The sequence below is a fragment of the Cnephaeus nilssonii genome (assembly GCF_951640355.1).
Source record: "Cnephaeus nilssonii genome assembly, chromosome: 8".
NCBI classification, from domain to species: domain Eukaryota; kingdom Metazoa; phylum Chordata; class Mammalia; order Chiroptera; family Vespertilionidae; genus Cnephaeus; species Cnephaeus nilssonii.
The window spans coordinates 43,032,171-43,049,219 of NC_137079.1; the positions used below are offsets into that span (position 1 = coordinate 43,032,171).

General features: G+C 36.3%; 1 protein-coding gene across 2 annotated transcripts in view; it reads left to right on the forward strand.

Moving 5' to 3' along the window:
- Nucleotides 1-17,049, forward strand: part of UGGT2 (UDP-glucose glycoprotein glucosyltransferase 2) — a 166,921-nt gene that overhangs the window by 78,133 nt on the left and 71,739 nt on the right. For both annotated transcript variants that reach the window (XM_079778742.1, XM_079778741.1), the window contains exons 17-22: nucleotides 6,337-6,501; nucleotides 6,852-6,975; nucleotides 7,072-7,170; nucleotides 9,472-9,566; nucleotides 11,681-11,887; nucleotides 15,067-15,198. In XM_079778742.1, the coding sequence (XP_079634868.1) occupies nucleotides 6,337-6,501; nucleotides 6,852-6,975; nucleotides 7,072-7,170; nucleotides 9,472-9,566; nucleotides 11,681-11,887; nucleotides 15,067-15,198 (822 nt within the window). The remainder of the gene's footprint in view (nucleotides 1-6,336; nucleotides 6,502-6,851; nucleotides 6,976-7,071; nucleotides 7,171-9,471; nucleotides 9,567-11,680; nucleotides 11,888-15,066; nucleotides 15,199-17,049) is intronic.

A 17,049-nucleotide genomic window follows, 5' to 3' on the forward strand; every position in this document is an offset into this window, starting at 1 on the left:
GGGGGAGGAACCGTGGGAGATTGGCCAGCTGGTGGAGGGGATGGACTGACCAGGGGAGGGACCGCAGGAGGTTGACTGGCCAGCCATGGGGAAGGACTGAGGGAGATTGGCTGGCCACAGGAGGTTGCCTGTGGGAGCGCACTGACCACCAGGGGACAGTTCCTGTGTTGAGCATCTGCCCCATGTCGTCAGTGCGCATCATAGCCACCAGTCATTCTGGTAGTTCTGTCGTAATGGTTGCGTAGGCTTTTATATATATAGATTGTTCAGTACCTTGACTTTTCAATAGACTGAGGTCCATGAGACCAGGAATCATGTATCTTATTGGATGTTGTAGGCCCAATGTCTAGTGAGCAGAACATAGTGTGTAATCAGTAAATATCTGTTGAATGAATTAATGAGGAGGGAAGGCCATCTGAAAGTGAGGGTGTGTGTGGTAGTGATGGAACTTTAAGAGAGCTATGATGTTTTAGAAATTGCTGCTCTGGAAACTACGAAAGGGTCTAGAGTAAAACCATGTAAAAGAATTGCCATGATGCTTAAGCTTACCATAAGTTTCAGGGGCATCAATCTCAGTTTTAAAGAAAGTCCAAAATAACTGAGCAAAGGAAGGTAATTGGATAAACTACTCTAAGTTTGAAGTTTCATAAATTGGGTATAACATTTGCCCAGAATAGCCCACAAGTACAATCTGTGGGGTACAGACTGCGTAGAATAGGACATGAAGCCAAGAAGCCAAAGGATTGGTGGTCTCAATGTGATTGAAAAGACAGTGTTGTAGGAATTATGGATTTTTCTTTTCTTTAGTTATACTAGTATAAGAATAGTTTTCCAAATAGTTATTTTTTAAAAATATATTTTTATTGATTTCATAGAAGGAGAGAGAGAGAGAAACATCAATGATGAGAGAGAATCATTGATCTGCTGCTTCCAACACACCCCATACTGGGTGGGGATAGAGCCCACAACCTGGGCATATGCCCTGACCGGGAATTGGACCATGACCTCCTAGTTCATAGGTCAACACTCAACCACTGAGCCATGCCAGCTGGGCGCAAATAGTTTTTGAAATGAGAAAGTGTTTTATTGGTTTTTCCCCATTACTATGTTTTCATATAATTAAAAACACACCTAAAAGACAACCAACATGAGCTTTCTTTTAGAGCCAAGTTATGTAGAGGCATCTCTTTTAGTAAAGTTATTTATGGCATTATGTAAAATTGAGAAAGAATTCCTTTTTATGAGTATTCTTTAATTATTCTGAATCATGGAGTGGAAGGAACAAAAATTTCCTGTAATGATTATGTAAGCTTATGGAATAGAAACACGGTGAAATTTTATATATTAGGGATCTGTTTGCACAGGGTGAAAGCAGAAGGTTGCAACATTTGGGTTTTAATATCAGCCTGCTTAATGGGTTAATTATAGGCATCCTGGAAGTTTTCCATACTTACACATTATGTTTTCATTTTTCTTTCTTTTCTTTTTTCTTTTTTTAATAGATGTGGTTTCTTTACTTCTTGTTACTAAGTGGTAGAGTACAATTTCTATTCATGCTTATACTCCACAGGCACTAAAACTTCTGCAAATATCATATCTCCTAAGCATGACTGATAGATGCACAATGTTGATACTAAGGATCATTTCTCATTCAAGAGTAAAAATTTCTTTTTCTGGTTAATTTGCCCTTTTTTTAATTGGGAACCACTTACTTGATTTTTCACTAAATTGTTGTATATGCTCTGTTTCTTAAGGAACCTCTTCTGGTTCAAATTAATTAGCATTTAAAGCCTTTTGCTAACGCTTACGTTCCTGAGGACATTAAGTGTATTGAAATAAAATGCATTCCTATGAATATCTAGATAGGAAATATTTAAGGTACTCACTTAATTTTATTTAATATATTTATTAAAGTTTAAAAATATTGTTTATAACGTAACTTGCATATGGAAGAAAATGTATTTATTTATTTGATTATTCTAGGCAGTATATGCTGTGATATTAATGCACTTAAGCTGAGATAATATTACATAGCCAAAATATACTACTTATGGGTTGCCATAAAAACACCTGAATAACATGATGTTAACCTTACATATTGGTATGAACAAACCAATATTACCATTTCCTATGTGGATATAAATTTAACTTTCAGCTAGACTGTAGGTACTTCAAGAATAGGGATCTTGTCTTCTTATTCTTTTGTATTTCTCAAGTTGTGTAGCATAGCTTAAGTTTTAGATATTATTTGCTGAGTTTTTGTTATCATAATTGAGGATTGAGATCTTTTCTATCTCCCTGCCTTTACTTAGTCTCCCCTTAGTCCAGTGGTATTACTTAAAATATCTAAAAACTGTTGTAGCTTCAAAATCAAATGAAACCAATCAGAAAGAATCAACCAGGGCTGATGTAGGAGCCAGTTACCCTGTAGTGGCTGAAACGTGTTGACAGGGAGGGTCTGGGAAAGAGGTCAGATGGTTCTCATGGGGGAAACCACTGTGCCACTAGTACAGGAGCATTTCAGTCCATTAAGAATTCATAGGCCTGTGCAGTGCATACCAGCTGGTGAAGAGATCTGTTGTTAACACATTTTGGTTAAGTGAATATTTAGAGTGTGTGTGACTTTTTAAATGTTTCTTGTTAGTAAGTCAAATACTATGATTGCCTTTTCATTTCTTAACTTTTATTTGCTTTAAGAATTACTCCACATTTTTACTCACTCTCATAGATTGATCAAATAACCAATTCAGAATTCTCCTTGCAAACATAGCAATTAATAAACCAGCACCTTCCCTTGCACACATCAGCCCCAAGAATGCCCTTCTGTAGTCGTTCCTGCCTCTTTCTCTAAACTGAACTTGTGCCTTTGATGCTCCCCTTCATAGGACCTCTGGTTTTGTGAACACTATCCCAAAATTACTCTAAATATTTATCAGTCCCATCAAACCCTTTTCCACTTTACTCTACATGCCTAGGAAATCATTCTGACTCCTACATCACAAAGCAAATAAATGAGTTTAGGCCTTTATTCCATAAACTCATATCCATGTAATTTTCTCTCTCTATCCAATCCAAACTTTATCTGTATTTTTGACAAATATTTATTGAGTACTTATAATGTTCAAGGCACAGGAGGTTAAAGAATAGAGTCCAACAAAGATCTCTTGAAAATTCAAAATAAAATAAAAATGTAATAGCACTGAGACAAAAAAGTGAAAAACAAGAACGAAAGGTAAACAATTAGAGACTCAATTTAGAAGAGTCAGAAAGAACAAATAAAACAAAGGAAAGGAAAGCATCACAGAAATAGCATGAAGAAATCCCTGTATTGATGGACATGAGTCTTCATTGGAAGAGGCCCCTAGGTACACAGCAGAATGAAAGAGAAGGGCTCTGGAATGGGAATAGGAATCCTTCTCTGAAGCAGTGGCATTTAAGATGAGTCCTGAAGTAGAACAAAGAGTTGGCTGAAAGAAAACAGGAAGTGATAGTACTAGTAGATGAACATTCAGGGGGAAATGTTAGGAGGTCCTGAGTTGTGAAGAAACTAAGAGAAATTGGTGTTGCTGCTGTACAGATAGCAAGTTTGTGTTATGTAGGCACTGAAGGAAATTTCCTAAGACAAGGCTGGAGAAGTAGGCCCCTGGCCTGATTGCACAGGGCCTTGTGAACAATATTTAATTTGGACTCAACAATACAAGACCTTGGAAACTGAAAAAACTGAAAAGATATTAAGTGACAGTGATAATGCTTTTTAAAAACAACAACAACAAAACATTCTCCATTGTTGAGAATGAATCATTGGGGAGTAAAATTATATGTGGTGAGACAGATTAGGAAACATGTAGGTAGGAGTTCAAAATGAGAGATGAACTTGAGACTTTTGGAAGTAGAGGCAGAGAAAAATGGACACAATTGAGTTAGGAAGTACAATCCCAGACCTGCTGCTGGATTGAGTAGGTAAAGGAGAGATGAGAAGTTGTCAAGGTCTACTCCCAGGGTTCAGTTAAGCAACTAACTATAGAAGGGTTGTGATGCCAATCTCAAGGTGGAAAGGAGTGGAGGGAAAACCAAATGGGAAATAAGGTCAGAAATACTGTTTTTCACATATTGAAGTTAAGGTGCCTGTGAGATTTCCAGAGTAAATATGAAATAAATGATTAGATATATGTGTCTATAGCTCAGGAAAGAGGTGTGGGTTAAAAGTATAAAATTTAGTGTCATTGGCTTATTTTTGGTAGTTAAAACTTTTGTAATGAACAGCTTGCCTAATTGGAAATGATAGAGTAAATCAAAAGAGAGCCTGTATTTCTAGCAGGGACATCTTTCTTGAGGTCCATACCCAGATATGCAACTGCCTCGTGGATTGATTGCCCATAAGCATCTTAAATCACAATAACCTATAACCAAGCCCATGATCTTTGTTACCCCAAACCTTTTTCTTTTTTTGCCCTATCTAGAGGGTAGTATCATCATTCTCCCAGGACACCTATGCCATCCTAAACTACTTATTTCCTCTCATACTCTCTGAAACAGTAGATCCAGTTCTGCCCACTAAATATTTTAGAAACTGCCTCATTCTCACCTGGCCCGTTACCACTGATTTTTGTTCTGGCCCTTGCTTTTTCTTTCCCATGCTACTGCAGTAGCCCCCGACCCATCATTCCCAGTGCATACTCCCCCACCTTCTTCCATTGTTGATACTGTGTTCTTTTTTAAATAAGAACATCTGATCATATGTCATGAATCCTCTTCCTAGATAGAATTGATTATACACTCTTTGCACCTCTGTATACTATAATCACACCTGTTTTTAATGTATCCATCTCTCCCTCTTTTTTTTTTTAAATATATTTTATTGATTTTTTACAGAGAGGAAGAGAGAGGGATAGAGAGCTAGAAACATCCATGAGAGAGAAACATCGATCAGCTGCCTCTTGCACACCCCCTACTGGGGATGTGCCCGCAACCAAGGTACATGCCCTTGACCGGAATCGAACCTGGGACCCTTGAGTCCGCAGGCCGACGCTCTATCCACTGAGCCAAACCGGTTTCGGCAATCTCTCCCTCTTTTAAAGTATGTTTTCTTAGGAAGGAGTTTGAATATTATTTATATGCATTCATAGCCTAACATATAGTAAGTGCTCAATAAATGCAGAGGAAATAGTCCAGTGGTTAAGAGTTCAGTTCAGACTCTTGGTTAAATCTAAATACAAATTCTGTTTCCAAAATGTAGTAGCTATGTGACATTGGAAGTGAATTTATGTTTTCATATCTGTTTCATCACCTTTAAAATGGAAGTAATCAGAATACTTAGCTTCATCAAGTAATTGAGAGAGTGTTGGCTATAATAATTATAATAATGCATAGTACAGAATAGCAAATGAATGAAGTGTGCAGTGATGCTTTATCACTCAGAAGACAAAATCCCGATGTTGAAGACCTTCATGATCTGGCCTCTGCCTATCTCCTCTGACCCATATCTGACAGCTCTCCCCACTGTAAACAAAGCAAATTACTTGCAATTGCCTAAATGTGCCTTATTCTCTCTCCCTCCCCCCACTTGCTTGGCTGTCTCTTTTCACTTGGAATGTCTTTTTCCACTTCATCTCCCTAGCAAATTTTGCCCATCCTTTGATTTTTTTGGTGTTACCCCCTAGCAGAGTCCTTCTCTGATACCTTCCTATCCATCACAGACTTGGTTAGATGCTTCATTTCTGGGCTCCCATAGATCCTTGTACATGCCTGCATTTTGTTTGTAAATATATGAACCACTTGAGGGAAAACTTTCAGTTCTATATTCACAGGGTCTAGCCTAATGCTGGTGGCATGAATTGAATAAATGCTTATTAAACAAGTATATATAGGGACAAATGAATCTCTGATCCTGGTGAATGATATTTTAAAAAAAGTAAATATCATAGTTCATATCAAGGGTCAGCAAACTATAGCCCATAGGCCAAATCTAGCCCTCCCACTGCCTGTTTTCATAGTTTTGGGGGACATAGCCATATTTGTTTGTTCTTGTGTTGTATATCGCTGCTTCTGCACTGCACTATAACATCAGAGTTGAGTAGATGTGACACAGACAAACCTGATAGCTCACAAAGCCTAAAATATGTATTACTAGTATCTCGCCCTGCACAGAAAGTTCCCTGACTCTTGCTCTATGAAGATTTTCCTTTAAACAATCTTTTAAAAGGCTGGGTAAAATTATCAAAATTAACATTTTTTTCTCTGGCATATAAAGATGTGGCAGTATGCCTTCTTTTTCTTATGTATTTCTTTTTTAGAGAACCATATTCTGTTTAACTCTGATATTTTTTAACTGAATAGGCAGGAGCAAGCTTTTATAAGATGACTGGCCTGGGTCCTTTGCCACAAGCTCTTTATAATGGCGAATCCTTTAACCATGAGGAGTTAAATATTCAAAAACTAGAAAGAGCTCTTCTTCAAAAAATGATGGATATGACCATATATTTACAAAGGGAAGTTTTTATGGTAGGTAAGCATTTATGAGAAAATATATGATGAATGATATTTATAAATGACTTTTTGTATTAAGAAATATTTTAATAGCAAAAGTTTATTTTGTAAAAATTTTCATCCTGATCATTTAGTAGTGATTTTTAAAGTTATAATTAACTTTATCTGTGCATAATTACATCTAAAAATTTAATTGGAAAGAAAATTCAAAGTTTTACATGAAAATTTATTATGAGAATCCTAAATAACATATTATTTATTGATTTATTTTATACTGAGTATCTTTAAATGTAATCTCTGCATAACTTTAAAATATATGCATATAAATTGCCTCTATTACCTAAATAATATTTTTGTTATTTTAGGGCACATTAAATGATCGAACAAATGCAATTGATTTCTTTATGGATAAAAATAATGTTGTACCCCGTATAAATCCTTCGATTTTGTACAGCGAAGGGCAGTACCTTAATTTAATATCTACATCAGGTAAAATAATTCTCCTGTTTTCTTTTCTACAAATGCTTATTGAATTGTGAATGTTTTATTAATTCATTATTTATTATTTAATATGAAAATTTTCAGTAACTGCAGATGTTGAAGATTTCTCTACTTTCTTTTTCTTGGACTCACAAGATAAGAGTGCTGTAATTGCAGAGAACATGTATTATTTAACCCATGAAGGTAATAAGCATATTTTATTTCCCTGAATTTATTCTTAAAGTAGCAAAATGTTGTAATTTTAGTAAGGTGTTTGTATAATACTTTTTTTTTAAAATCCTCAGACAGAGTGGAAGGGAGGAAGGAGGGAGTGAGACAGTGAGAGAGAAACATCGATGCGAGCGAGACACAGCAATTGGTTGCCTCCCACAGGTGCCCTGACCAGGGTAGGGGATTGAGCCTGCAACTGAGGTACATGCCCTTGACCCAAATCAAACCCAAGATCCTTCAGTCTGTGGGATGACGCTCTAACTATGGAGCCAAACCAGCTAGGACCATAATACATGTTTATATATTGATATTTGACTAGAGGCCTGGTTTTCAATTTGAGAGCTTGTAATTTGTTAGGATATAAGGATTGTGCTATCCTAGCTAATTATAAATGCAGAAGGGGTTCATCTTAGTTTTTTTGCCTTTTTTTAAAGCAAGCTATAACATGTGTATCCCCACTGGAGTGACTCAGTTGGTTGAGCCTCGCAGTATGCACCAAAAAGTTGCCAGTTCCATTCCTTGTCAGGGCACATGCCCATGTTTCAGCCTCAATCCCCAGTAGGGGGCGTGCAGGACACAGCTGATAAATATTTCTCACATCAGTGTTTCTCTGTCTCCCGCTTCCTCTCTCTAAAAAAATCCATAAAAACATATTAAAATAAAAAAAATATGTGGATGTTTTGCTTAGGTTTGGGAGTCAAACCAAAGGAAGGGAAACCAAGACAGGAACATATTTGGAAATAAGAATTTAGCCTAGATAGGGAAGTCTGCAGTGGGGCCATACATTTTTTAATCTTATCAGATAGATAAGATAAGATAGGTAATTATAAGATAGATGAGATAATTAAAGTTTGGTTGGTTTTTGTCTTGCTTTATTTTATTTGACCTGCTTAGCTGTAGGGAGAAAAATGAGAGCCAATACATAAAAGAAGGCTTATTTGTATCTCAGTATTAAAGCAGTAACTTTCTAACAATGACAGTGATCTAAAGATGGAATAAACTATGTTGTAAGGAGTAAATTTTTATCAGAGAGAGATTTAAGCAGAGGCTACACAACCAGTTTTGAGAGTGGTAAGGAGTGAATCCAACTTTGGACCAGATGGCCCCCAAATTACTTTCTAATTGATTCATGATTTTATGTTCACAAAATGATCTGTCTACACACAATCCAACAAATAATGAAATGTAAAATAAAAGTTCCACTTTATGGCAGGCTAATGTGTAAAAATGACGGGAAAGAAAAGGAGTCAGAAATAGGAAATAAAAGGATAAATATTTGTCAGGTTCTGGGGTGTATTTCTGGGCATCAGAGTAAGTTAGCCTTTAAATTTCGTGCAGCTTAAAAATACTTTATTAACAGAGAAGCATCGTAAGTTCCTCTTATTTGCAGTTATGTAAATGTGTAAAGAAATAAAAAATTATAATTTACTTAGCACATTTGAAACATTTCTTCATTTACTACTGTATGGTAAAAGGGCTGACATTGAGAGGGCACCAGAATTCTTTACCTTTAGTCTTTTAAAAGAATGTGCTATTTGCTGATCTACAGAGCAACAAAGTTTTTATAACTGTTTTAAGTGGGTCATGTGATCTAAAAGGATAATTTTTCTATAGATTTTAATGATGACCAGATAACTATTATTTCAAATGTTATATCCTGAAGCTGGATGAAATAAATTCATTTAACTGAGACGTAAGAATTAAAAATTGTTTCTTTCTGTGGCATCCAAATTTTCAAATTTTTCAGAAAAAGAATTATACTGATATTGATGGCACGAGATAATGTGAATTAGACCAAGTTAATAAAAGCCAGACATTTTGAATTAATGAATCATAAACTAATAAGATATTGCTGTTTTTAGTATCTACTAATAAACCTTATTGTATCTGGGTGTGTGTGTTTTTTATATATGGGGATATACATATCAGTTTCTTAATTTATTTTTTTACAAATATAGCTAGAAGGCAGTTTTGCTTGCCAACCCTGGAACCATGATAAGCATAATACAACTTTCTCTACTCATAGAAGTATCCCATAGATGTGTCCTTTAGGGACTGTTCTTTCTTCTTGGTACCTGAGTTTATATAGAGCTTATATCATGAATTACATTTCTAGCATTTTATGTCACTGTGCGTGTATAATTTTTAACATTTGCTTATTTTCCAAAAGACTAATTTTAATATTGTTGTTTTTTAATTTTAACTGGATATGTCCTCTGCTTTTAGTTTTATTTTAAAAATAATTAGTTTAGCTAAACCATTTGAAACTTTCAGATGAAGATGTAATTTCTTCCATTACTCTCTGGATTATTGCTGATTTTGACAAACCATCTGGGAGAAAACTGCTTTTGAATGCATTAAAGCACATGGTGAGTAAGTTTACCTAGATAAAAAGCACCCAAGAAACATAAACCAAAATATTTTATGAAATTGCTTTGTATTAACTAAGTGTAAATTTACTGATGTATAACAAATTACCCTATAACTTAGTGGTTTAAAGCAGTAAACCTTTATCTTCTCACAGTTTCTGGGATTTAAGAATTCAGGAGTGACTTAGCTGAGTGGTTGTGGCTTGGGGTTTCTCATGAGGATGCAGTCAGGATTTTGGCTGCTGCCACCCGAAGGCTTTACTGGAGCTGGAGGATCAGCTTCTAAGATGGCTCACTTGCATGGCTGTTAGCAGGAGACCTCAAGTTTCTCACTGGCCATGAACAGAATGCTTCTTCCTGTTGCCACGGAGACCACTTTTTAGTGTTGCTTAAGTGTCCACACAAAATGACAGCTGGCTTTCCCCAGAATGAGTGACAAAGAGTTATAGATGGAAACCACAAGTCACAATGTCTTTTATGATCTAGTCTCCAAAGTCACACACTATATTTCCACGCTATTCTGTTTGTTATGCAGATCACTTCTATGCAGTATGAGAAGGAACTGTAAGTCTGAGTACCAGGAGTTGGGAATCATTGGGGGCCATCTTGGAGCCCTGCTACCACATTAAGAATAATTAATACATTTAAAATGAAACATAACATCTGCTAGGAGATTTCACATCATATTAGATAATCTCAGAACACATTCTGGCTTTCCTCAGTTGCCTGCAGACCAGCACATTTCAAAACCGGTTGTTTGGGATCTATGGAACAACAGTCAACTTCTGCCTTCTCTTCCTTCTCAAGAATTTCTGGGAGCATGTTCTTTGAGAGGCTCACAAACTGCCCTTCCCCCAGTAGTTACATGTATATGGCCCTTCCATTATGCATATGTTGGTATGTTTAATGATGTTCCACATTTCTCTGAGGATCTGTTCATTCTTTTTACAGTTTGTTTTTCAGATTGTATAATCTCTATTGATTCACTGATCTTTCTGCCAACTCATATCTATTGGACCCTTCTAGAGCATTTTTCATTTTAGTTACTGAATTTATAACTCCAGAATTTCCTTTTGGTTCTTTTATATAATTTCTATCTCTTCATTATTATTATCTGTGAAATATTATTAAAATACCTTTCTTTAATTCTTTAGACATGGTTTTCTTTAGTTCTTTGAATATATTACATCTATTAAGTCTAACAACTAAGGCCCCTCAAAGACAGTTTCTAATGCTGTGTGTGTGTTTTTCACCCTTGTCTGAATCATACTCTCTTGTTACATTGCATGTCTCATAATTTTTTTATTGAAAACAAAACATTTTAGATAATACACCATAGCATATTTGGATACTAGTGATACGCCGTAGCATATTTGGATACTGGTAACAACACCCTCCCCCCTTTCCCTGGGCTACTTGTTGTTTGTTGGATAGTTTATTGATTTATCTATTTTTAGTGATGTGAATGAACTAATTCTGTAAAGTCTATTGCCCTCTCATTGTATATCTCTGATATTCTTGCTCAGGTTTTTTCCCCTTGTTTTTGTCTTTTATCTTGGTTTCCTGGGGAATATCTCTGGGTGAGCACAAGCCACTTACTGGTAAAAGGTTGTGCTTAAGTCCCCATAGCCAGTTAGATTTTTATCTTTACTGTTGGATATGTGTGACTGATTTAGAGACTACTTTCACAGTTCAGAAATGTTATGATTTTGCCTCACATTCATCCATGGAAATAGTATCTTGGAATTTACCTTTTTAATTACTCCTGAGAAGTATCTTTGACAGTGCTCTATTTTTTGACCTGGGTGGTTGTTTTATGGGTTAATCTGCGTTTTTGTTTTGTAATTTTGTTATTTCATAGACATACATACACAAGAAGAGGTTAAAGTATTGCATTATAAAATAATCATTATGCAAAGAGGTGAAGCAGTTGGAGTTACTAAAATTATTGTTTTTAGGCTATTTCAGTGATAGGTCATCTTCAATAGTCAACATAGAATTTGACAGTGAAAGATGTATAGTAAAGTATAAACTTGATTGGAAAGATAAAAGTTCAACTGTAAAAAGATATCTAAGACACAGATTTTTTTTTCACCTATAAATGTGTTTTTCAGAAAAAAAGTTTTCATAGTCGGTTGGGCGTTATTTATAATCCTACATCAAAAATAAATGAAGAGAACACAGCTATTTCTAGAGGAATTTTGGCAGCTTTTCTTACACAGAAAAACAGCTTTTTGAGAAACTTTCTCAGGAAACTGGCAAAGGAAGAAACTGCTACAGCTATTTACTCTGGAGATAAAATTAAAACATTCCTTACTGAGGTCAGTAACTTTGTTTGAAATAATAAGTATGTATTGAATATTTCAAAAGAATAAATATGCTTGGAGATAATGTTACTGAAAAACATCAGTTAATAAATATAATCATTTGGGGATAATAAATATTTCTTTAAATGGGAAAAGATAAATGTTAAATAATATGACTTTGCATAGAGGTATTTAACAAATTAGATTTTATATATTATCTACTAGACAATGGAGATATACTTGTGAACAAGAATAGAGTCCCTGTTCTTGTGGAGCTTACATGGTAATGGGAAAGACAGACAAAGTAAGTGGTATTGGAAAAAATAAAGAAACATAGAGGGTAGATAGTTTGAGGAATGCTCTTTTAGCTGGAGTGGTCAGGAAAGGTATTTCTACAGAGCCTACATTTGGGCAGGACTCCAAACCATGGAAAGTCTGTGAGAAGAATGTACCAGGTTCAAGAACATAGCAAGTCTAAAGGTTTGACACAGAGACAGTCTTGGCAGACTTGAGGTATAGCCAGAAGATCATTATGACCAAAATAGAGAGAGATGTGCAGAGTACTAGCACATGAGGTCAGAAATATAACCCCAGATATCTCAAGCACTTATAGGCCATAGTAAGGGATTGAAATTTTTCCTGAGTATAATGGCAAGTCATTAAGGAATCTTGAAGAGGTGAATAACCTTTAAAAAGATGACTATGGGTAACATGTGAAGATTTGATAGTAGGTAGACAAGAGTGGAAATGGGATGAACATTTAGAATGCTATTGCATTTCTTGCCTATAATCTAGGCAAGAAATAATGGTATGTTGAACTAGATAGGAGAGGTGGAGATGGTAAAATGGTTAATAAATAATGGTTATATTATGGTCAATAGTATTAGTTGCTCAAGTGTATGTGACGTGAAAATAATAGGCTAGGATTTTGTCTTGAACAGCTAGACTTAATGGTGGTATCCTTATTTATTTATTTATTTATTTATTTATTTATTTATTTATTTAGAGATGGGGAAGTCTAGATTGAAGAGAAGATTTGGACACATAGGGCCTGGGTCTAGAGCTAAGTTTTGTACATGTTAAGTTGCAGAAGCCTGTTGAACATTCAAGTGGAAATGTTGACAATTGAGTAAATGAATGTAGAAATCAATGAGGGATTGTCTTTTTTTTTTTTTGAGAGTCAATTTGAGGGTTATCAACATTATATATAATTTCAAGCTAAGAAACTAGATGAGAAACCTCAGAAGTGAGGATGGGTAGAGACCAGAGAAATTGAAAACTAAGCCCTGGAACATTCTAAAATGTGGAGGAACACAAGGAAAGGATGATCCTATAAAGGAGATGGAACAGCCAATGAATTAGGAAGGTGACCAAGAGAGTATGGTATCCTGGAAGCCAAATGGAGAATATATTTCAAGTAGGAGATGATCACCTATGCCAGATTTTTCAGAAATCCAACTTCCTAACTGACCATTTTATTTATTAAGGTGATCCTTGGTGACTTTGATAAGAACAGCTTCAGTGGAATGAAAAGCATAAAAGTGCACTAGATTCAAGAGAAAATAGAAAATCAGGAAAAAGAGATAGCAAGTATAGTTTTTTAAAGAAGTTTCTTGCACACTGAAGGGAGTTTTCCGTAGCCAGAATGGGACTTGAGGTCAAGGAAATTTTTCTAAATTTGGGAGATGTCACTTTTCTGTATGTTAATGGAAACAATCTATCCAACAGTAAGAAAAGGATCATATAGACAGGGGAGCAAAATTCTTGAGAAGTTAAGAGGTGCTGAGATCCAATCAACAGTGTTAAGTGTTGGTTTAAGAACAGGAATGGTTCATTTTAACCAGAAGAAAGGCAGACTATATGGGTACAGATGCAGAAGGGTAGATTTATTTGGTGGTAACAAGAAAAGTATTTCTCTTCTGATTACTTTCATTTTTCAAAAGAAAGGCGGATCATTAGTTAAGTATTAGAGTGTTAATAGGTGCTATTAGAGGTTTGAGGAAAGAGGAGAAAATGTCAAATATGTTTCTGTTACTCAGAATGAGAAAGTGAATTCAATACGTAGTGTGGGAAGATTTCTGAGGGCCCACTTGAGATTAATGACCACAAATTGAAAGTGAGGTCAGCCTTGGTTGCATGTTTTTTCCAGCTTTATTTACACTGTTTGGGTCCAGTTGAAGAGGAAGCAGAGTTGTATTTTGCAAGGTGAGTGTAACTGAGGGAAGCATTCCAGGGAGCTGAGCATGGAAGGTTGATGTTACAGTAAAGGATTCCGGGGTGTAACTTGGGTGGGAGGGAAATTATGATATGGGAAGTATAATGGACAATAAATAAGTGGTAGGGTCAGTGGACTGAAAGTGTGAGTAATGTTTAGTAACAGAATGAGTGAGCTGGAAGGTCAGGAGCTTGTGGTGAGAGCCGGGATGACTGAGATAGAGATTTTGGGAGTAAGGAGATCTAGGGCTGCACTGTCCAATACTGTAGTCACTAGCTACATGGAGCTGTTTTAAACTTAAAATTAAATTGAGCTTTAAAATCAGCTCCTCAGTCATACCAGCCACATGTCCAGGGCTCAATAACCATTTGTGGCTGTGGCTACCATATTGGACAGAAAAGGGGAAACAATTCTATCTTCTGAACTTGTTAGAAGTTCAGGATTTAAGGCTCCAACCTGATCTACTGAAGGGGAAACTTCATTTTAACAAGGCACCAAGGTGATTTGGATGCACATAAAAACATGATAAATATTGATATGAAGAAGTGTGTTAGTGTGAAGATGTAAGGAACTTATTTGTGGTTAATTTTCTGTGAATACCCATAAATTTTATGACTCTGACCGTGGGTTACTTTTGTATTTCTGAAGTTAAATGCACTATTACTAACTGGGTTTATATCTTTTCTGGAATGTTAAATTTTATTTAAATTGATGTTCCCTAGCATTACCAATCAGTAATCCACCTGAAATTCTCAAAGAATGAATAGCAAACTATCTACTTGTAAAAAGATATACAAATATTGTAATTGACTTGGTAGAGAAAGATTTCTTTTTTTAAAATGGTTTCAGGAGAAAATAGTACTTTTTGTCACAACTTAGTATAATTTAAATTTTACACTAATATATTAAAGTAAGCTTTGTTAAAAATAATTTAATATATTTACTGTTCTCTTATTCATTTCATATTTCCTTGCTTTAGGAGATGGATAAGAATGCTTTTGAGAAAAAATATAATACCATTGGGGTGAATATTTTTCGAACTCACCAGTTGTTCTGTCAAGACGTACTTAAGTTGGGTCCTGGAGAAATGGGTATTGTCAGCAATGGGAAAGTAAGTAGAAAAACAGTTGCTCACTTTTCTCAGTGACATTGTGGTACAGGGGTCTCAAACATTTTTCCGTCACAACCCATGCGATGTAACACACACAGAGGATGGTATTTGTATGCTGGACACATGAGACAGTTCTCAGCAGAAGTAAATGGTGCTGAAAGGGTTAATTTATGGCACAGTACCTATCACTTCATCCCTTCCCCCATTGGTGAGAACCTTGATTGCAGGGAAGAGAGAATGTTCTTGTGGGGCTAACTTTTATTTTGTCCTAATATAAGTACTAGAATAAACAACTTAGTACACTTTATAACATTGTGATTGAGGACCACTGTTAAATAGTAAGTATAGAAAGTACATTGTGAAATCTTACTCTTGTTGTAACCTTCTTACAATTGTTTAATAACAACAGTACAATGTTTTCTATTGAAGTATAAAGTAGTATTTATCAATATAACCTTTAAACATCTATAGGAAAAGATTACTCGCTCCCACCATCCTAATCCTATCAAATAAAAGAGTAATATGCAAATTGACCATACCTCCGCTATACCCACAAGCAACGCCCACCAGCTAATCAGGAGCGAGTATGCAAATTAACCCAACCAAGATGTGTTAAAAGTGCTTTCAAAGTCACCTTAAAAATGATATCAAATTTTAAGGTGATGAAATGTTTATATGTATACTTTTAGTTTTATAGTGCCCATTTTTTTTATTTTTAAGAGCCATGTTTTATGTTTAAGGTGAAACATGATATCACCTATGACATGAGCAAATAAGAAAGATTCAAGAACTATACTTCATTAAGTTTTAGAAATTATTAACTGCAGAACCAGGTGAAGGAGAAGTGAGAAAATCTGCAACCATTTCATTCTGGCCTTTTTACTAAGAAAAAAGAATATTCTGCTTGACATATTTTCTGGTTGTCATTAAGTACGACTGTTTAATGCATGACACTATCTCAGGCCCACCTTCTACATCAGGGTATGTGTTCATAATAGTCTGATGATTTCATGTATTAGTTTCCTCAGAAAATGCTAATGGTAGTAGCATTGGTGGTAGTTATGATGGACTAGCCATCCTGAGAAATTAGGTATGTGGTAGTTTGACAGTTGACCCCCTCTGTACTTACTGGTTTAAAGCTAACCTACATGACCTTGCTGAGCTCCAAACCATTATACAGTGTCAGATGAAGATTGGTTGGTATTATTAAGCAACTAGAGGCCCAGTGCACGAAATTCGTGCACGGAGGGGGGGTGTCCCTCAGCCCAGCCTGCACCCTCTCCAATCTGGGACATCCCTCTCAAAATCCAGGACTGCTGGCTCCCAACTGCTTGCCTGCCTGCCTTCCTGATTGCCCCTAAATCGCTTCTGCCTGCCAGCCTGATCACCCCCTAACCACTCCCATGCCAGCCTGATTGATGTCTAACTGCTCCCCTGCCAGCCTGTTTGCCCCCAACTTCCCTCCTCTGCCGGCCTGGTCACCCCTAACTGCCATCCCCTACAGAGTTGATTGCCTCCAACTGCCCTCCCTTGCAGGCCTGGTGCCTCCCAACTGCCCTCCCCTGCTACCCATCTTGTGTCCACATGGGGGCAGGATCTTTGACCACATGGGGGCAGCCATATTGTGTGTTGGATTGATGGTCAATCTGCATATTACTCTTTTATTAGATAGGAGGATAGAGGCCTGGTGCACGGGTGGGGGCCAGCTGGCTTGCCCTGAAGGGTGTCCTGAATCAGGGTGGGGTTCCCTTGGGGCGTCGGCCTTGGTGATGGGCCTGTGGTGGTTTGCAGGCCAGCCACGCCCCTGGCGACCCAAGCAGAGGCCCTGGTATCTGGAATTTATTTACCTTG